The sequence below is a fragment of the Barbus barbus genome (genome assembly GCF_936440315.1).
Source record: "Barbus barbus genome assembly, chromosome: 48".
NCBI classification, from domain to species: domain Eukaryota; kingdom Metazoa; phylum Chordata; class Actinopteri; order Cypriniformes; family Cyprinidae; genus Barbus; species Barbus barbus.
In genome coordinates, this window is record NC_136726.1 from 6702964 (window position 1) to 6725571 (window position 22608).

A 22608-nucleotide genomic window follows, 5' to 3' on the forward strand; every position below is an offset into this window, starting at 1 on the left:
GTTTTATTTCAGTTGATTTAATCTAAGACTGTGGCTGATTGTCAGTTGTTGTTGCATGTCTTGTTCTTTTCTCCAGTGCTTGTTAACAGCAGCTGTTCATCATTGGCTAAAATCACTCATTAGTTTTCATTCTCTCTGTCAGGTGGACTGTATTAGTAAACTCATGTAGGGAATAGTGAATGAGGGTGCAGGGTGTGATTTGAAACACAGCCTTTGAGCGCTGTTACTTCACAGGACTGCAGAAGGCTACTTTCTCGAAAACAAAAAAATATTACCCAGAATTCATTGTTTTTTTTTACGGGATGTTACTGTTGTAATGAAAAAACAGAATGTTTGTTATGGGCGTTTTTTTTTTAACAACAATTTTTTACAGTGCTGGTAGCCCTAAGTGGGCCCCGAAAAAAGGGCCAGTGCAGGCTTGTTTGCAGGGTAGCTGTTATCTGAAAATCAGGGTCAGGTATCTTCATTCCAAGTTATTTTAAGGAGGTGGCAGAGAGTATAAATTCTCAGTACTAATTCTGTCAGCTACATCGCTTGGAGGTTCATTTAACTTACAGGTAACTTTTACTGACCTCTCCCATTCATAATCATTTTCATGATTCTTGTCTCATTTAAGTGTTTTTTGTTGTTGTTTTTCAGGCACTTCTTTATAGACAAAAAATGGCAGATAGCAAAGGTGTGTAAATGTTTCTGAAATATTTTTTTAATGATAAAATCTAAACTTCTCATGTGTAATGTTATTAATAATTGACACGATCATCATGCAGTAGCTTAACTATGACATTTTTTAATTCTACAGAGATTATGATCGCAAATAGCCCTGACTTTGTTAAGGAGCTTCTTCCATCCGCTCAGCGAACAGCTTTGCTCTACCATCTCTCTTACCTGTGTTTGGCTAACTTTCCCAAGTTGGAGAGGGAACTCAGAGAGCGTGCTGTTGAAACTCAGCTTCTCTTTGGATCCTCTGAGGCTCTTCTGCTGAAGGTAAGGTTAATGCTACCATTTGTGCATCATTATACAGTACAGCTCTCTGCAGCATTTGTTTACTGTCAAGGTAACGCAATGCTTTTCAAGAGAAACCTTTGACATCATTATAGTGATTCAAAGGGCAATACTATTTTTATGATCCTGAAGCTAGTTAAGCAAAACAATTAAAAAAATTAATAAAAATAAAAATCTTGATAGTTATGCTAGTTAAAATGTGGCCATGCTTATTTCTATTGACCATACTGACTATGCTTAAGAAAAGTAAGATGTCGAAAAACATCAAAAGGTCAATGTTGCTTCGATTTCCAAATTGCCCTTCAGCAAGTAGGAAATATACAAGAAATTAATAAAGTTATGAAACAATAAATTTAAATTTAAATATAGATGAATCCTTAAAGTTACAACAGTTATGGATTTCCTCTTTTTTCTTTTGTTCTTCGATTAACAGACATTACAGCATTAGGATATTTTGGCTGCTACTTTAAGAGCAGCCGCTGTTGAACATGATGCGGATCTGACACGCGTGGTATTTTTTCACAGCATGCACCTGCGCATTTGTACGTGCTATTGAAGAGCATGTGCTACGAGCACAGTATAACGGCTGACAAAACAGGAAAATTAGTTTTTACTGACATATGTCCTGACAACATCTCATCTGCCCACAGTTCACTGATGTTCTACTGAAGCTCTTTCGTCACCCGTACAGTTTCTGTTACGTACCGTACCCGTTTGATGTGGTCGTAAAGACATGCATCTAAAAAAAAAAAAAAAAAACTCCTCTTTTTTTATTGTTGTGATTATTGATGTATACCCTCCTTATTATTTTATTTAGTTTTTTTATTGTCTTTTTTTATTTAGTTTTTTTCTTCCAGGAAAAGTGAACACCATGTTTGTAACATTTTATTATACTGTTGAATGTTAATTGTTCAATATATACATTTAATAAATAAATTAAAAAAAAATGAAAAAAATAAATAAATATATATATAAAATTGCATACTTCCCTATACAAGGCAAAAAAAAAAAAAAACTGTATGTGAAAAGAGTAGCATGTTCCAATTCATTGCAAGAGTGATCAGCTTTCCTCCCTGTAGCACTGTCTTAGGTGTCTTAAATTACAGACATTGTGATTTATTGCTCTGGCCACGTCTGTCTCTCTGTGTCTCTGGCCGACTGTGGCATTACCTCGCATCGCCTTTGTCGGGGCAAAAAAAAGTTGCACTAGAACACACCGAAGTGACCGGACAGATTGCAGCCGATGGCCAACAAACATGTATGCTCTGCGCTTGAATCAGAGAACATAACTCTCCCACACCAGCAGGTGGCGGCAGTCTGTTTTGCCTATCAAACAGGGAAACCGGAAGAGTTAGAACTGGATATTCAAAGCAAGCTCACCAAGGCTGCTTTTATTTGGTCAAAAATACAGTACACACATTAATATTGTGAAGTATTAAAATGTAAAAGAACTGTTTTCTATTATTATATATATATTTTTTTTTTCTGGAATGGCAAACCTGAATATTCAGCTTTGCATTATTCCACTGCAATTACTACAAACTAGAAATTACAAACTACTACTAACTGCAGTTATTTCACTTCCCCTGGCTGTTTTCATAATGCTTTTATCTTTGATTGACTGGCTTTTACCACTTACGTCTACCACTTTTTTTTTTTAGTGTGCCAGCACAAGTCACAACCTGGTTTCCACTTTGTTGCCTGCCCTGAAGGTTGCTGTTGAAAATAATAAAACTATGATGGCTGTGAAGTCCCTGGAAAAAGCAAGACAATGGATCAACGACATTATTGACAAAGTGGAAATGATGGTAGTCAGGTAACATGTTAAAAAATGTTTCGAAGCATTGCTAAAATCTTAATTCTATCATGAGAAAGTCTAATAAGATTGATTGAATTTACCATATGAACCACTGTTAATATGGCCACTAAAAGTCCTCTGAATGTTTGTCAACACAATGAAACACATCTCAGTGCATTTTTAATCAAATTTATTGTGATTAAGCTGAAAGTTGATCAGAAATCTGTCATCATCAGATATGAGGAACAAAACATCAGTGTAGCTTCATGCACCAGTGATGTGATTACTGAAAAGGATGTGACAGACAAAAAAATCCGACAAACGTCTCAGGAGATGGAGGTTCTGCAGAAGGTGGTGCAAGATATAGAGGCGGAACTGAAGAAAAACACTACGGAATTGGGAAAAGTGGAGGCAAATATTGAAACAAAAAAACAAGAGCTGCAGAGCCATATCAGAGATTCTTCAAGCAAAAGTAATGGTCTGGGTATCCTGGCTGCCATTGTACCATTTGTTGGAGCCATTGTTAAATCCATTTATGACACTGCAACTGGTCCTGATGTGGCTGCAAAAACCCAGGCTCTTTCCAACGAATTGTCTGAGCTCTGCATGGAAAAGTCACACCTGAGAAACAAGGAGTGGACCATCCATGTCAAGCTAACTGATATGCAGCTGAAGTTGGCAAGCATGAAAATTGAACATGGTAAGAATCTTTCACGTACTTGTATGGATAAAATATTTCTATGTGTGGCAGAGTGCCACACTTCCCGATTCACATATAAATAGTCAGCAGCCTCAGATTGATCTCTCATAATTACTGTCTGCCTCATATTGTTTCTGAAGGTGCAATACCCGACCCTGTCCACTTGAAAGATGTCCAAATGTGCCTTTCCCGAATCCAAGATATTCTGATTCAGCTCCAGAAATTCTGGGAATCAGTGGGTATTTTGCTGGAGTCTCTTAAAGATGAGACTTTTGCTAATGAACACTTCATTGAGGAGAACGAATTGAAGGAGATCTTTTTGAATTGTATTGAAACAGCAAAAGAGGTAACTTAAGACATTGAGTAAATGTTCAGTTAATTCAGTTCAGTCAAGGTAATTTCACATTGATTGCGTGACTATGATACATGTTGGACCTCAAATCTTTCAGCATTGGAATTGCTTTGGTGAATGCTGTCTGAATGCCAAGAGCATCTTTAGCTTGCAGACGAAGGGTGCATATAAGTTCCTGGAGACCAGCCCATCTTCAATGTCACCAGAGGAATGGAAAAGAGAGTATGATGATGTCATTGTGGAGCTGAACAACATAAGTCCTGTTCCCTCCACTCCCCAAAAGCCAGCTGCTATTACTGCGTAATGTACAAGGTTAAGAAGTCTTTACACTACAAACAACTTACACAACTATAATGTTTCAGGCTAACTGCTCTGGACATGTTTGTTATTTCTGGTGCTGTTATAATAATTCTTAAGTGAAGAAAGTTGTCTGGGATTTACATTTTTAATTTCTCTTGTGCTGTATCACTGTTTCCTCTGTGATTAAATTGATTTGGATTTCAAAACTATGAACAGTGGTTTTGTTTGTTTGTTTTTGTTTGTTGGTAATGTCATGAATTGTGGATCCAATTGCATCTCAGAATATCACAGAAGAAATCAAGACTTTAAAGAATTAGAAACTAATGTAAAGTCTGAAATACACTACATATCTATTAAAATATAACAGATATTAAAACACTTGGCATCATACACTTGCCGACTAAGTGGTTACAGAGAGAAATTAGGCATCATACACAAAACGAGTGAAGTTCACAGACTACCAGATGTTAAAATTGTTCAGAACACAACAAGCTCTCACCTTGTGAGACACAAGACAATATGAAAACAATGTGTTCTAAAATTGGCTCAAACTATCAAACGTATTTAATATCCTTTGACTTTGACTGAACAGATTCATAGTCTGTTAAACAAAATTTAAAATGTCTGTGTCCATCATACACTATATATGATTTTCTCCAAAATCTGTCAAGTCCGACTGTACAATTTCTGCAGACTGGCTCAGATTTTTGGAAACTAGCATCAATTCATTCAGACTGAAAATAGGGGCAAACATCTGGGCAGAAGTTTTGTAGTGTATTTCATCATAAAATTTAGTAATAACATAAACAATCAGAGCACAAACAAGGAAAACATGAGGGCATAATACGGAAGACAGGCTGATGAGGGCAAATGGGAGTTTTACTTAAAAATGTTCCGAGGGCATAAAGGAAAATTATTGGTTTACAGATTCAACAAAGGAAACTGAAGCGTGTGTAGGGGAATACTTCTGACATATATGTAAGTGACGCTTCGTGAGGCAAAGTTTCAAAACTAGTATTAAGAAAAGAATAACTGATCATGTATCAGTGTATACAGCAGAATGAATTACCATGGTGGTAGCACTCCGGTGGGTAGAGGATGTAAAACCAAGGTTAGTAATAATATAATTACATAATTACTTAATGTTCAAAATATTAAAACAAGACAAAATTTGATGCAGTTAAGGGTACTATAATATGAAATAATTTAATCTAAATAATGTCCTCCGAGATCAAACTCTGGGTGAGATCAAGCCACTACGTGATGACTGAATCATCAGATCAGTTGTTTTTCTTGCAACTTTTGCTATAACAAATGTGTTTCAGAAACACACAGTTAGAGCAGCCAGAGAAACATTAAGAAGTCAAGGGTCAAGAGCCCAACTAAAGCAAGCACTTACCTCCATAACGATGACTTCAAACGTTATTCCTGGAGGCTAAGTGAGGGCTGCCTGTGCAGGGCCAGTGCTAAAGGGCCAACGTTTTGCCAATGAGCAAATTATCAGGGGCCCTGTGCTGGCAGCCCCGTAAAGGGCCAGTGCAGGCTTGTTTGCAGGGATGTTCTGATTCTTACGCAGCAATATCGAGCCTTGCAAGTGAAGTAAAATTATCAAGGCAAGACATTATATATGATATTCTTGCAAGTTTGTTAAGAATTAGTAATGTAAGCATAATAATATTTTTGTGGATTCCTGCTCATGTGGGAGTGGGGGCCAATGAAGAGGTTGATAAGCTAGCTAAGCAAGCTCTTAAACACACAAAAATAGATATTCAAGTCACTCTTAGCAAAAATGAGTTTAACCTGTTAACCGTCACGAGTGTGCCGTCGCACTGAACACTCTTTGTTTGCATGTGTCATTGTCCCGTTTAATTTATTCTGTTAGAAAACAAAGTTAATCTTGACAAACTATATATCATTCTGAAGCCTCAAGCATCGACGACAGATCGCTGTTTTTCGATGGAAAGCTTATAAGGAATGTATTTGCTACATTTGTGTAAGCAGTACACAACCAAACACGCAGAGTAAAAAATCAGTATGTACCTTTATCATTGTAATAACGAGTCACAAACGCGTCCACTGCTGAAATCCCAGTTTAGTTTCAGAGGTAAGGGTCCACAGAACAACATCCCAGCGAGCACTTTTAGTCCAGCGAAACAACAACGTTGTAATAAGGATGAATATTCCTTTGTTTACATTTCATTTCTTCCGGAGTTATTGTTCGCGTCCGTAAATTACGCTCAAAAACAGCGTCTTGGTGGTAAAAAACAACACGGTGCTGTAGCATACAGTTTTACAAACAGAATGAGATCATCCACGGAAAAAAAGTCTCAGAAAAGCGGAATATAGTTTATTTGAATTTGGCGCTCTCTCCAGGCAGCGATGACGCATGCTGTGACGCAGCTGTTATCTGAGCGGGGCGTAACTTAGCGATCTGCTTTTCCATAAAATTTTTTTTTTTTTTTCTTCAACATTTTTTATATGTGTGTGTATTGTGTGAGGAATGTGGCCGTATCTGCATGATTATCATATGTATGGACGCAATACATTTGGTGGTTATTTTTCCTCAAACAGGGGGGCTGGCGGGACTATAAATATTTTCAGAGAAAATATTGCAGGAATCTCATTTTTCATGGTATTGTCTTCAAATTTGAAATATAAACTCATGAGACACGTGGCTTTCAACCCATTACTTTTCTGGATTGCTCCAGGACTTATTTCATGTATTTGTATATGAAATAAAAAAAAAACATTCAGTGTGGGAAAATATTTTTTAATGCACATCAGTGTCTATAACTTTTTATCTTTTTGAGCATTATCAACTCTGGATGATAGATAGTAAAGCCAAGAGTATCTTCTTTCCAAAGATACCTAATTTGTTTGTGTAGCTCACTTCGTCAGGAAATGTTACCATTTTAATTTAGGTATGTTATTTTTACCTGTGAGGCCCCAAATGGGGGGTGATGGCTAACAGGTTAAAGGTAAAATTAAAGAATACATATACAATGAATGGCAAAAAGTATGGAACTGTGATAGCAAAGGCAGACATATGTATAATATTCCACAGTAAGTAGGAAATGGAAGAAGTGTTTTTGGGAATAGGAAAGAAGATACAATTATTTCTCACATCCGAATAGGGCATAGGAGTTTAAACCAATCTCTGTTAAACATAGGAAAACATGAAACAGGTCAATGTATTTATTGTAATCAGGCAGAAACAATTGAAACTGTTTTAATAAAATGTAAAAAAATATAAAAAAGAAAGGTTAAAACTCAATCATTTAATTTGACAAGCTTTTTGAAAAAGCATGCCGAACAAGGTCAAATATATGGTGCTATTATAAGATATATTAAGAAATAGGACTAATCAGGAGAAGTTAGGTGTTTTTTATTTTTGTTATTTTTTATTTTATTTTTGTTATTATTTTATTATTTATTATTATTAATAGTGCTTATCAGTGCTTCACACTCCAGTCCAGCTGGTGGCGGTAAATGCACCAGAAAATAAAATTAACACTGACTGAATGTGCAATTTTTTTATAACACTCATCACACCGACTCCTACACACACATACAGTATGAGTGAATTCGGACACTAAGTGCACTGGAAGGACTGCCGCTTTTGCATAGTTTGCTTCCTGTTAAATAATAATTTGATACGGGCAGCTCCAATAGTAAGATTGAAGGATTTATCTAGAACTCAGTCACGGAAATTATGTATAAACCCTAATAGTCAATTTACAATTAATTTGTACCTCTGTTGTATTATGCCGTGGACGAGCGCTTTTAAAATTAATGGATGGATGATTCAGCTGTGGGCGCCATCTTCTGGTGAGACGCGGGAATTCATTCAGCGCGCAACTCTCTCAGTGCATTCTGGGGATTCTCTAGCCGTTGAGTGTACATCGCTTGTACACTCGTTTTTGCGGTGCATTGTGGGATTGAATGAGTGCACTCGAGAACATCCACTATGGTTTCGAACACCACTTAAAATGGCTGTCGCCTCAAATAGTGCACTATTTGAGGGTATAGGGGGCGATTTCGGATACAGCCTATGTATTTCAAGTCAAGCTGACTGACGTTTTCAAGTACACTGCTGTTTCATTTGCAGAATTACCGGATTTGCATTGTGCCATCCGCGGGAGTTCACACTCCCAAGTTGAACTCATGAAGACCGAACTACCGAGCTCGCAAGTCCAACATTTGCGTAGGCCTACTTGGTATTGAGAAACGTGTGCAGACCATCACCAGACTAGCCTAATCTTCACGGTACATAGGGCGTGATGGAAACACAGACAGTGACAGATCTGCGGGGAAAAAGTTTCTGGGACAAATTATTCAAAGTAATTTTGGTGGAAAAGCTGCTATAGAGATGTCAGGGCAAAATAAAGAGAATGAAAAGTAAAATGGAAGTGAAGGTGCAGTTCAGGAGAGAACTTATAATTATTTTGCATGTCCCTATCCTAAGGATTTAAACCTTTTTTCTGTGATGGCCATACAAAAAATAGGGTCATCCGTGTTTCAGATTATGTTGTGGGTGTATGGGATAGCCTGGATGAGTAAATTGGTCCTCACTGCAGAACACAAGTTCCAGGGGGCGAGATTGGATCCAGATCCAACTCCTCCCACCTTACATATACCTAAACCTACACTTCTCCACCCCCTGATCCCTAAACCCACCCATCTCCACCCCCTAAACCTACCATCTCCATCCCCACCCTCTGGATCTTTGTTTTGTTCTGTATTGAGGGGCTACTGGGATGAGTGTGAGATTTCCGAGCCTGAATTTATTCCCCAGTCCTTCCCTCGTGGAAATTAATGGCACGATTTAATTTACTACACATAGGCCTACCGTAGTGTGCGTGTGTATCACTCTCTGTGTTTTTTTTTTTTCAGTCTCTACCACCTCAATATATATGAGTTGCCTGCATGAACACATAAACATAATCTCTGCTCCGAGTCACTTCATGAGCATTTTACAATTTCTTTTGAGAAAACTATCATATCATATACAAACAGACACTAATGTTTCAAAAAGACACCAATATTTCAAGAGTTTAGTACACAGAATAGGACACATGCTTATTAGATAACCGTGTTTGGGTTGATATACTTTTATTTTTATATTTTTTTTAATTAACTGTTTTTTTTTTCCCCCAATGCAATGTTAGATGCAATGTTTCCTGTAGTTACGCGGAGATTTGGTTTCAAAAACAATTTCAGTAAACTATTGTTATGGTGTAGAAATGTTTGAAAATGATTAAAAGTTAAAAACATTCATTAGAAATGTAAAAAAGTAATCAGTTACATTAATAAAGTAATTGAAAAGGTTACACTACTATTAAATTTTAAATTAATTAACTTGTAATCTGTAACCTATTACATTTCCTAAGTAATTTTCCCAACACTGGTTGCCACTGGCACGGTCATCTTTGACGATAGTGTTCCTGACAGAAATGAAATAAATATAAAAATAAAATACAAAATAATAAAAACAATAGGACAATTTAAAGTCCCTGGGAATAAATATACGCTTTCAGCCTATTCTTAAAATGGTAACAGAAGATGCAAGGTGAATGTCAAGTGGCAACTGATTCCATAGATGGGGCGGCAACTGAAAAGGGACTATCACCCTTAGTTTTTTAATAGAGAAAGAGGGACATACAGAAAAGACGTACCAGATGATCTTGATTATTAACATACCAGATGATCTTGATTATTAGCTTAAAAAACAAACAACAAAATCTTAAATTGAATCCTAAAATGGACCGGGAACCAATGTAGTGATATACTATAGGTGGCACGGCCATATTTCTTTGCCCTGGTCAATAGCCTTGCAGTTACATTCTGAAGCATCTGGAGGCAAACAAGGGATGCATGAGGAAGACCCAAATACAATGAATTACAGTAGTCTAAACACAATTTAATAAATGTGTGAATAACCTTCTCCAAGGAAAATGATTACAAAACTCCCTGATAAGATCTCCGCTCAATTTTGGGGGACCGAAAATTATTTCAGTTTTTTCTTCAAGTTGGAGAATTTGACAACCATTTCTTATTGTCCTTGAGAAAAAAGGTTGAAGGTCGAGACAAACGTTGAATTGAGATGCTAGATTTTAACAGCAAATAAATATCATCAGCATGAAAATTAAAAGAAACAATGGGTCTCATTCACTAAACATGCGTACGCACGAATTATGCGTACGGACGTTTTCACAAATAAATGCTGATTCATCAAAAACTTTCGTACTAAAATTTATTCTAAATGTACGAAAAAATTCAAGAACAACTTATACCACACGTACGCAATAATCATGTATGCCATGGGCTTTATAAGCATGTATAAAGAACCCCACATATAATTAGATATGTTATGTACAGGGTGGCTGAAAAGTAACTAGACGTTAAAATTGATAATAAAGTATAATTAGAGGTCCAATTATATAAATAGATAGATCAGATCAGGAGATCAGGTGATTTGTTGTTTGGACCTCTAATTTTATATATATATATATATATATATAAAATTAGAGGTCCAAACAACAAATCACCTATATATATAAAATTAGAGGTCCAAACAACAAATCACCTGATCTATGCTTATATAAACGGTGATTATTGTTTCTCACCTTGTGTTTGGAGGCATGGCACATTTGGTACTGCTTGAAGACATTGTGGCGCGTGCTCGAAGGAGAGAGCGCGTCTTTAGAGAGCGCACAGCAGGGCCGGCGCCAAGGGGGGTTACTGTGCCTCCCCACTTTCCATCCTCTCCCCTCCTTGCTGAACGTGATCGATTTTGAAAGCGAAAGTACCGATAAAACATATAAGAAAGTAATTAACCGCCTTAGCGAGCATCAGCAACTGCACGCGATCACAGATTGCACGCTCTTCACGAATACACCCCCCACACACACACACACACACACACACAATGTGATTTGTGGCCCCCCCCCTACCCCGATGGAGGTGCCCTGGCGCCGGCTCTGGCGCACATATATGTTTGCTGAGAGTGAGGAATGGCTGTTCAGTTGCTTTTAAATAACACATTTTTTCTGGCTTCCACCTCCGACAGCAAAACCTCACGTTCATTATCGTTAAAGTTATTTTTCTTTGTCTTTTGTTTCGGTGCCATAATTGTCTTTCTCTAGACGAGTGCCGTTTTGCAGAAAGCCCTTATATGGAGCTGGTTTGGGCGTGTATTATGCTAATCACTAACCTCGTGCACGCGGGCGCTCTTTTAGAAGACTCCAGATTCACAAACAGAAGAACGAGTTTAAGAACAAGCTCGTGTGCGTACGCACGGGTTGTGAATTAGGCGGAAAGTTTTCGTGAGATGTTCAAATGTGCGTATAAATACGAAAAACGTACGCACTTATTAGTGAATGAGACCCATTGTGCCTACTAATAACATTTCCAAATGGTAATATAAATAAGTTAAAAAAAAGAGAAGCGGGCCCAAAACCGAGCCCTGAGGTACTCCATTAATAATAGGTGCTGAGGATAAGAAAAACAATCCAACAGAAAAGTACCTTTAAGATATGAACAACAACAAAAAAAAAATACAAAAAAAAAGAAAAAAGATATGAACTAAATCATCTTAAGGCAGTACCCTTAATATCGATCAAATGTTCTAAATGCCAAAAAAGAATATTATGACCAACAGTATCGAAGGCAGTAGTAAGGTCTTGCAACACCAATACAGCATTTTTACCAGAATCAACTGCAAGTAAAATATCATTGGAGACTTTCAGCAACACATACTCAATGCTATGATTAGCAGTGAAACCTGAATGGAATGTTTCAAATGGTAACAATGAGTGCACGTTTTGTGTGATTATTTGGACTTGGCCAAATACCATTACAAGTGTTTGTGTTGCCAGAAATCACTCATTGAAAATGAATGAGTGCAGGTTGTTTGTCACTGCACTCTGCTGTCAGTGTGAATGACCAGAAGTGAGAAACTATAGAGTGGTTATGTTATGCACTTGAATACAATACAAGTGGTTGAGACTGAATTGAATTGAAAGGACCTTATTACTGCCCTTGACTGATGGCAATCACACAAGACAGTTACGAAGTGACCACTAATAATAATAATTTGACAGGTATTGGAGATGTTTTAAGTGAAAATAAGCCAATCAGGGCAGCTGAAGATGTCGTCATCACAAAATATTATCTCCTTTTTATGGCTTGAAATGAAGAACTCAATTGATAAACCATATTAGAAGGCTTAAAAACAAAGAAAAAAAATATATATTTTGTTAATGCATGTTTATTATTTTGCAAATTACAACAATATAGCCTAAGGAGAGAATTTCTAAAATGCAGTGATTCACATGATTTATAAATCATGTGAATAACTGCATTTGCTTCATTTACAACAAAAATACTAAATTCTTTGCTTTTTGCAAAATTACTACTAAGAAATGGCTATTGATTCTCCCTGTGGTCCGTTGTACTGATGCAATGGTGAGTTTTTAAAAGAATGTCCTGCAAAAAGAGTGACAAATATGAAAATCAGATTAATCTGACATATTTAAGAGAGGGTTGGTATTGCACATCCACACGAGGGGTGAAGAAAACAAGGTTGCACACAGTAAGGAAACAGACTTAAATTAGCAGGTTGCTTTGTATAAAACCTATATATATACATACACTTCATCTTCATATTCCTTCGGTGGAGACACTGCGATGACTAGGTCAATCCAGTCCTGCGAGAACATGCATGAAAAAATGTCAAGCACACACATATGAAGGTTTTAATGTTTGATAGGCACAATGACACAATGTTCTTGCTACATTCTTCTGCATTTCTGCTTCAAGCCTTCATCTATATTTGATGATGTTCGCTGAAGAAAGCATTATAGCATGTGTGACCATTTGTGCTTTCTTGTGATTCACATTTTCTAGAAAAACATAAGAAAATATATGAACACAAATAGCAGACATTAACCAGAGAAATTCTTAGACTCAATACTCATTTGCAACAGCTTATGCTCTTTTAACTTTCTAATAGTGAAAATTAATGCATAACTACAGACGTGCTACTTCTGTAACAAATGTGTAGGAAAATTTACATAATTCTGCAGAATTGACTTTGTAGCATTTGTCATGTCGAAATTACGGTAATTAATCTAATTGTCCAATTAAGACCTTAGAAAGATTCTACATTGTGCTATTCATGGCATTATACTCTGAAATTATTCATTTCTAGGTCAACGCTAATAAAAATAATAAGATCTTTGTGCAGCTTTGTTATCGATGACGGTCAAATAATACTGCAAATCACTACATTTCATTGTTCTTCCAACCCAATCTTGCGAGAATATGTGACTATTTTACATTTTAGTGAATTTGTAGTCAATTCATACAATTTTACCAAAAAACTAAACATGAAGCTCCAACCCTAAACCAAAAACTCACTGGGGCATAAACAGATTGTATGAAAATCTACAAATTCATACTATTCTTCAAAAAGTAAATTAGTCACAAACTGTCACCCAGGTGTGTGGATTCTTCTGTAAAATCTTGAAGAACAAGGAAAGAGCACATGGGCTATGATAAAGTTACATATTACTAATACTAATATTAGTATCTTAACTTGTTTTTTAGCCAGAAGCAACGGTTTAAAGTTTAAAATGTCTTAATATTGGATTTGTTTCTTACAAACACGTTTTTTTGCTTCATTAGATGTTAAATAATGAACTGAAATTGTATGGACTACTTGTAGATTATCGTGATGTTTTTATCAGCTGTTTGCACTCTCATTCTGTCAGCACCCATTCACTGCAGAGACTGCAAACCATTTGGCTCCAATGAGCTGTATGGCCTTCTTCACCACAGGGCAATCTGTTGAGACAGATCATCTGATTTACAGTGATAGGTTGTTTTATTGTAATGACAGTCATACCCCTCCACTGTTCCAGGCCTGAGCCAATGAGGTTTGTCCTTCAGCTAAAGTCACATCCGTCAGGATCTTTCCATTCACAGCCATGATCTCATCACCTGACACGACACCACCTGAGATAACGTACAAAAAATAACAGTAACAAACTGAACAAAGCAGGTAATTTTAAAACACAACTAAATGTTTCAAGTTAATATAATCAATATCACTAATGAATGTAGAGAGCTAAACTAGATTTTTGCATGGTATTTTTTTAGAGTGCTTCTAAGCAGTTGCTGTGGTTTTGGGGGTGTTTTCTAGAACCTTAAAGTCAAAAGAACCAAGCCCCAAATTTCTATTATACGTTATTTTTGCATGACTCACCATGTTTATCTGCCGCACCTCCATCATAGATGGACGACACCACAATCTTTCCCAATGGGGAGTCAATTCCTCCCTCTATGGCCAGATCAAGCTTCCCTTCCTAAAGAATGTGTATACCATAGAATATATATATTTTTAAATTCGTATTGTCCATTGACATATGTTGCTCACATTTCTGTTCTTCCTAAATTACCTTCTTAATTCTCAAAAGTCGTACATCTCTGCCAGCTATCTCCTCAGCCATGAACTGTTAAAAGTTTGAGCAAATGTGGTGAAAAAATAATACTCCACAGAGGAACATTTAGTGAGTGTTGAATATTTGTGCTATACAATGTAAAAATGGCAAATGGACACAAAGAGAAATGTTTAATGTAAAGAGTTACAGTACCATGGAATATGGATCAAAATCATCCACATATTTTTGAAACCCCTGTAAAACAGAAAGCAAAAACAAACAGTGGTGTGCATAGTCTGTAAAAAATGTGGAGTGGCAATCTGAGGAGTGAGGACTGAGCAGAAACAAATTAGTGCTCATTGTTTTCAAATAAAAGACAAATGAACACTATATGTCTGGTTAAATGTCACCTCTAATCTAATCAATGGCAGCTTCTACTTACTCTTAATAAACTATTCAAGGCAAAGCCAGATCTGTGTTTAAAATGCATAATCATTAAATAAATCTAAATCAATGCTAAAATCACTCAATTACTTAGAAACAGTACAACACAGCATACTTTTCTACAGTACTGTATTACATGGTAAACATATTAACACTGTGAAAGGATGTGTTTGCTTTGTTGGATCCATTGGTAGCTTTCCAGTTGGTTCTGGATCTGCAATGATGTTTACGTACAATATAAAGGCTTTTTCCATTCACTACACACTCAAACCACTGACATTCCATCAAGACAAATAATCCATTAAGATTTAACACCCACAGAACCAACAACATGGAAAAACACTTCTGGTCATGCTTTCCCTCATAAAATATGAAAATGCACACCGAGATTCCATTTGGTTCATAGGCAATCTAAAATGTAACCTTCAGTTGGAGTCTCATTTGTGCAGTGCATATGAGATCCACTCAAAGGCTGCTTTCAAAGCATGTATGATTGCAGCAAACTAGTATGATTGCATGATTGCATATATAAGTGTGACTGAGAGACCAGTTAAGTATCATGGAAAGTTGAATATAATGTTTTAACCGATATAAGCACAATATTGCAATCATACACCTGATGTCCTTGAGTATTTAAAGAGATGTTTATAACATAAATGTTTAACACTAGAAATGAAGTAGACATTTACCAGAACAGAATAGAATAAAATATACACTACTTGGTTACTAACATAATCTTGGTTCCCTTTCAATACAGTTCACTCGCACTTCGTCAGTTGTTGACACTTTGGGGAATTCAATCCAATAGCGCCATGCTACAAGCGCAGAATGAAGAACCCATCCTGCGAGCCCAGTATATGGGCAGTCAGGAATGAGGGCCCTAGATAAACTGCCAAGAGCCCATACTGGGGCAGGATTGCTTAAAGGCGAGAAGAGTCAGGTTTTAGGCTGACAAGGTCAGAACCACTAAGTCATGCCGTATAGACCACGTGACGAGGGGCGCTGGTCCTTGTGGGAAAACAGTACCAGGGAATCCTCTTGTGCTGTACTCAGCTGAGACCGCAGTTAGCGCCATAATCTGCTCCTGGGGCTCTTCCATGATGAGCTGGAAGGCTTCTACTTATTCTTATTTGTATTTGGAGTCAGCAAGGAAATGTTCTTCGTAGCTTCAGTATTTCAGAGAAATGGAGTTTCCCCAAAGCATCAACAACTGACGCAATGCGAGTATTGAAAGGGAACTAGTTTTAAATTACATCAAGGATACATTTTACCAATATCCTCCAGGGAAATATTGTTAGAAATGTAATATAGGCCTACACATTCAGACAGCAGAGACTTCACTCAAGGACCAGAGTGTTGAAAGAGAGGAGGGGTTGTAATACTAAGTAATGATGGCAGTTACTTGTTTCTTGTTGGATTTAAAGGACGTGTTGTACGTGACCATCCGTTTGAGCATCTCTGGGGTCTGAAAACACATAATTATGACTGGCTCTTAAAAACACAGCACAACAACACACACACACTAAAATTGCATTTGTTACATGCCATTAAAGGATTGCCTCAGCGTGGTAAATTATCTATGAATTCAGGTGTCTGTGAGCTTTACAAATACACCGACTGCACTGATTTCCCATTCCATAGAGTGCAGTAAACCCAGCTAACAGGGAACGTTCCCACAACTTTCATTAACATTGTTTTAAAGGTATTTAAAGGTTAGGACAGAAAATTCTTAAAATGATGTTTATAGGATGTTCTAACAACGTTAACGTTGATTTACATTCTTGTAACGTTAAGAGAAAACATTCTTATAACAACATTCTCGGAGCGTTCTTTTGATGTTATTTGTACATGATTGAGGTTCTCGTAATGGTAAGAGAAAACGTTTTTAGAACAACACTCTCGGAACGTTTTTTTTATTGTTATTTGTACACGATTGAGGTTCTTGTAACGTTAAAAGAAAACGGTCTTAGAACAACATACTCAGAGCATTATTTTGATGTGTTTTGTACACGATTGTTCTCATCATGTTAAAATAAAACTTTCTTACAGCATATTTAAGAAACCGCCTCCTAATGTTGATATAAAAAGTTTTTAGAAATATAATGTTATCATAACGTTATGTATGGATCCGAGTATTCTCATTAGCTGCGTGTTTGTATAACGTTTGTATAATCAGTAAAAAATGTTCTCATAACATAAAATATGGGTGTTTCAAACAGAGAGAACATTTAAATATAAGGTTCTCATAATGTTATGACAATGGTAGATTAGAATGTTCCTCAAACATTAAAAAAAACTGGACGGTTTGAACATGTACAAAACATTCCGTAATAACGTTTTCAAAATGGTAGGATGGGATGTTCCTGTTACGTTTGCAGAAACCCCACAAAAAAACTTTCTTAATACATTAAAAAAAACTAGACGTTTTCAATGTGTACAAAACATTCCGAAATAACGTTTTCATAACTTAATGATAAAAGAGCTAAAAGAATTTTATCAAGAGCTGATAAAAATGTAAAAACTGTAACTTGAATGCAATGTAAGTCGCTTTGGATAAAAGCGTCTGCTAAATGCATAAATGTAAATGTTAATGGAAGCAAAACGTTCTGACAACTCGTTTTTGTTAGCTGGGAAGAGGGTGAGGTGATAGAGTATTGGATCCTTTGAAAGGACACATAGTTATTTAGATAAGAGTGAACAAATAAGACAGATTATTAGGCTTTAGCAAAAGTTACAGTATTTTTATAATCACTAGGACACATTTCTCAATACTTTGGTAACTTTTTCAAAACTCTTCACATAGTTCTTACCAACTTTCATAGCAGTACATTTCGTAACTAATATGCACTAAAACTACCAAAACACTTCATACAAATCAAGTTAAGCTTCTATAACAATAGCAAAGGTTGACAATTCAAGTAATTAAAAAATTGGCAGTTGAATGTATTTTGTCCCAAAGCAATGGAAATGGTCCACAGTTTAGCCCACATAGATGTCTGTTGTGCTCACCATTTGAAGTGAGGTCAGTGAGATGTGGTGACCTTAGTATTGAGAAATGGGTCCATGTGATTTAAAAAATAAAAATAAAACAAAAACCCACTGTAATCTTGATCAAATCTCTAACCCTGAGCCTCAGCAAACACATTTAACAATAATAAATAAAGACTGAAGAGACACCTTAAGGCAAAAAGGTCTTCCTTCTTGCCCTTATTATTACCCCTTTAAAACAACCACATAATTGGCAAGAACTCTTTCATTTAATTAAGGAGGCACAAGGACAGGGCAGAGCGATTAGTTTCTTTTGTGATGTGATGGAGCAGGACTGATTTTCTGGAGGAGGAAAGGGAGAGCAGGTCTAGGTCTGTCTGGTTGATCAATCAAAGACATTTTAATGCTGAAAGTCTCATTGTGTGCGCAGATTAAAAAATTGAGGTAAATCTCCATTTCATCTCTCCCCCCTTCTGTCCTTCTGCTTCCACCTTCTTAATCAGTGCAATCAGTAAAAGCAGCATCTATTTATTCCTCTTGAGTTTGAAAACTCATTATAATCAGTGAGTCAAACAGCAATCCAACCAATGAGTATCTTATGCATGCATCACACGTACACACATGGGTACTTGCCATCTCACCATGGTCTCAGAGCGAAGTGTGGGTCTATGTGAGGTCTGACTTGGTAGCATGATGGGTTTGGACATGACAGGGTTTATCTGTCTCCGCTGGTTTGGAGGGCTGGGGGCAATTTGCTATGTAGAGGTTAGCAGTAAGGGACACAATCTTAAGGTCAGGGCATGATCTAACTTCAAGAATCACGCAATCTACACCACACAGCACAAGACTTTAGGAACCTTTCATATAGCAATTGGTAGCTTATGAAATGGTACCGCCTCAGTGACAGTACCCTAGTTTTTGAGAGTGTATAAGATATGTACCAACTATATTCAATTAGAAATGCACTTCTTGTTGGTTGTGCCACAGTAATCTCCTAATATAAGCATGGAGAGCTGTTGGACAATATTTCCTCTTCAAAGAGATGCTAGTTTGCATTAAGCTGACATTACATACTGTATGTTACACAAGCATGACAAGTCTGATTTGTGCTAAAAATGGAGCAGAAGACCCAGAGCAGCATGTACCATTTACAAACTGAGGACTCACCAGTGGATTATTAGAGGTGGATATCCTGCTAGCATGAGATGTGTTTCTCATCACCTGTGCCACAAGGATAAAGTATTCAACAGTCTAACAGTGATAGGAATCACTACCCTTTCAAGATCATCAAACCGAATGACAGCATGCTTTTTTCCCAAAATGATTATCAGTTTCCTGACAAATAACTTTAACAAGAAATTAATACTTGTTAACCTCATCTGCAAAGCACCACACTCAAGGCATGCATGCATGTCTGTACAACATAATAGGTGGGTAAAAAAAATGTTAGATTGCAGTGTTCTTCAGTGAAGACAGCAATATTCATGTGTGATGGAATAAATTTTGGAATCAAATTGGATTGAAATAAAGATTCTCACCCCTATACGACATACTTAATCAATTCTCACACTGCCAAATGCATTAACTACACTAACCGTCAAGTTGTAGTCAGCCTTCGGGCTGGGTGGGCGTGAGAGATCACTGGGAATGGTGGAGTGGAAGCCCCCTCTCTGTCGGTAACCATTGTCCCCAAACCTGCTTCCCTGTTCGGACAAGTTTGGCGAGTGGGTATAGTTGGATGGCCCTGCATGGTACTTGTCCTCCATGTGCAGGGGTGGAGGAGGTGGTGGAGGAGGAGGCGGTGGTGGTGGAGGGGGAGGAGGTGGTGGCGGGGGAGGTGGCTGAGATGAGAACAGACCCCTGGAGGAGAATAGCGGGGTGGCAGGAGGATGTCGGCTACCACCTATTGAGGAAGGGGGCACCCTAGTGGCTGGTGGAGAAGGTGGGCGTTGAGGAGCTGGTCTGGGACTGGGTTGCATTGGGAGCTGTGTTCTTGGAGATGGAGGGCGATAGTTGGATGTGTGGTAAAGACGGGGAGAGGGTGGAGGGAGTGGTAAGGGATGGGAAGCTTGGTTGGATGTAGGTGGGGTTGGGGCTAGTCTTTTCAAAGGTTGCCTTAGACTCTGGTCCACATCATCTAAATTGATGTCATCAAGATCAGTAGTGGCCAAGGTCAAGCCTCCAGGGAACCTCCGATTGGTGGGACCAGTTGATGAGGGGGAACGGGTTGGAGACATCTGAAGGTACATTTTAATTGCTTAGAACTGAATTGAACTATGGACTAGAAGACCAACACACATCAGGATTTTGGATTGGAACTGGATAGATTTTACCTCTGGAGAATCATTTTCAACTGAGGAGATTTGCTCTAATCTGGTTTGACAGAGCCTCTCCACCCAATGCTGCACCTTCTCCGACTCTTCCAGATCTTCCCTCTCAGTTTCTGACACCTAGTTTAATTAGTAAAGCCACACCCAAATATGGAAACTTTGATATACCAATGAGAACTTGTTGGACTGCCACTGGAAAGGGTACAGCTTTTCACATGGGTACATTTGACCAATAAAGGTCAAGTGCCAAGGAGACTGAATCAATTACACAATTAAACAAGGAGTACAATCTGATAAAAAAACCCTACTGTAACCTCACTGGGAAAATTCTGGTACCTCTTGCAGAAGTCTGCTGATTTTCATCTGCTTCTCCCGTTCAAGTATCTCTTCTTTCTCCTTTGCAAGTTTCAGCTCAAACTCCATCTCTTTCTTGTTCTTTTTCTCAGCTGGGAGAGTGTCAGTCTTGGACATCTTCTTCTTTTTGGTCTCTTTTCCTTTCTAAATATCCAAAGTGATTTGAGAACACCTGGTGGACTTTGAACCAAGGTCAATCCAACTTCCATGCAAACCATAACTTCGGGCATATCTCCAAGATTAACAACATATTCCATAGTTCTAGCACACCAAACCAGCACAACATGCTTGCACACACAGTGTACCTTTTTGAGTGTAGGCAACTTTCCTTCGTACCGGTAGAACCAACCGAACGCTAAGAGAGCAAGAATGATACATTAAGTCCCATGCTCAACCATGATATGGTGTATTCTGCAGATTCATCCATCTAAAAGCTACCAAAAGATCCAACCAAACAAAAAAACAAAGAAGACAGACTACACGCAGTTGAAAGGTCTTGGAAAATGGTAAGTTTGTCAAAGGGTGTCTTTGTCTGTAAAGCCATCTGAATTATTTACTTACTTCTCCGGTCTCTTCTTCATCGGACTCAGCAGCTGATGGAACCAGGAATTGATCAACAAGGCACAACAAGAAGGCAAAAGATCAGACAGAAAGACAAAGATCACACAAAGAGATGATGCATTCCCAACATAAATGCACATCTGTGCATGCAGAGGAGAAAGGAGTAACATTAATGCAAAGTGCATTATGGGTACCTTTTGGGAAAGGGTAACATGTTGTTTGATCTTTAGAGAATAGTGTAGTTCTACTGAGGGTGTTCAAAGTTCATGCACTGGAGAGGTTTTGTAGGTATTGTCAACTTACTGGAGGTTTTGGGTTTGGGTGAAGGTGCATTACGTGCAGGTGGTGGGGGTGAGGGAGAAGGGGAAGGAGATTTGGATTTTTCTTTGGAACCCCAATCTTCTTCCCACTCTTTGTGGTGCTTCGTTTCTGCGGCTTCAATTCTGAGACAGACAACACATACATTCAATGGACATCTATCCTGACAAGTTTGCTAAATAATTTCTGAGGAGATATATATTTGGAATGAACATCAAAACACAACAAAAATGTCAAGAAGTTGACCTCTTTTGCATTTAACAATAAATAAAATTTGTTAAAATTAAATTTTCTCAGTGTCATATTTATTATACAACACATTTTAACTAGGGCTGTCATCGTTAATGCGTTAACGAATGTGATTAATTCAAAACCCTTAACGCTTTAAAATAATGTAATGCAATTAACGCAAAATTACTGAAACACAATTTCTATTCTAAACCTTTTTTCCCGATTTCGCTTCTCTGTTTGCAATCAGATCATTTTAGGATGCTAAACTCCAGGAAAGTACAAAACGGGGCTAATGTAAAGAAAACCTATGGGGTTACATTTGTGCCAAAAATGAGTCGACTGCTTTGTGTGTTGCACTATATATTTGTCTTTGTCTACAGTCATTGCTTACTTGTTCAGGTAAATCAGTATATGTTGGCGTGTATGTTGTCTTTTGGTGTCGTCTTAATCTGTCATCCTGCCTGCTTTTTCTCTGTCGTTTTTATTGTTGTCCTTATTGTAGTTTTGTTCTGTCGTCTTGTTCTGTTATCCTAACTGTCTGTCATCTTATTCTGTTGTCCTGTTCTGTCGTCCTGTTCTGTCGTCCTAACTGTCATCTTATTCTGTCGTCCCTAACTGTCATCTTATTCTGTCGTCCTAACTGTCATCTTATTCTGTCGCCTTATTCTGTCATCCTTACTGTCATCTTGTTCTGTCGTCTTATTCTGTCGATCTAACTGTCATCTTGTTCTGTCATCCTAACTGTCGTCTTGTTCTGTCGTCCCAACAGTCATCTTTTTCTGTCGATC

At 37.6% G+C, this 22608-nt stretch overlaps 2 protein-coding genes across 3 annotated transcripts in view; one reads left to right on the forward strand and one right to left on the reverse strand.

Moving 5' to 3' along the window:
* The first annotated feature begins 114 nt into the window (after positions 1 to 114).
* On the forward strand, positions 115 to 4540 carry LOC306866941 (uncharacterized protein). 2 transcript variants are annotated; one of them, XM_079412394.1, is made up of 7 exons: positions 115 to 557; positions 640 to 676; positions 800 to 984; positions 2664 to 2818; positions 3037 to 3500; positions 3641 to 3846; positions 3950 to 4540. In XM_079412394.1, the coding sequence occupies exons 2-7, from the start codon at positions 661 to 663 to the stop codon at positions 4154 to 4156; spliced, it is 1233 nt and encodes a 410-aa protein (XP_079268520.1). In that variant the 5' UTR covers positions 115 to 557; positions 640 to 660; the 3' UTR covers positions 4157 to 4540. The 2 variants fall into 2 exon arrangements, with proteins under 2 accessions (XP_079268520.1, XP_079268521.1); XM_079412395.1 differs by having other exon boundaries at positions 466 to 557; positions 2715 to 2818; positions 3950 to 4363.
* Positions 4541 to 12412: 7872 nt separating this feature from the next.
* The window catches only part of LOC306866661 (harmonin-like), a 30395-nt gene continuing 20199 nt past the window's right edge, over positions 12413 to 22608 (reverse strand). The window contains exons 14-21 of the mRNA XM_079411940.1: positions 21575 to 21714; positions 21272 to 21303; positions 14808 to 14849; positions 14613 to 14666; positions 14420 to 14519; positions 14060 to 14169; positions 12805 to 12860; positions 12413 to 12639 (exon numbers count right to left, since the gene is read on the reverse strand). Coding sequence (XP_079268066.1) covers positions 12627 to 12639; positions 12805 to 12860; positions 14060 to 14169; positions 14420 to 14519; positions 14613 to 14666; positions 14808 to 14849; positions 21272 to 21303; positions 21575 to 21714 — 547 coding nt within the window. The 3' untranslated portion in view covers positions 12413 to 12626. The remainder of the gene's footprint in view (positions 12640 to 12804; positions 12861 to 14059; positions 14170 to 14419; positions 14520 to 14612; positions 14667 to 14807; positions 14850 to 21271; positions 21304 to 21574; positions 21715 to 22608) is intronic.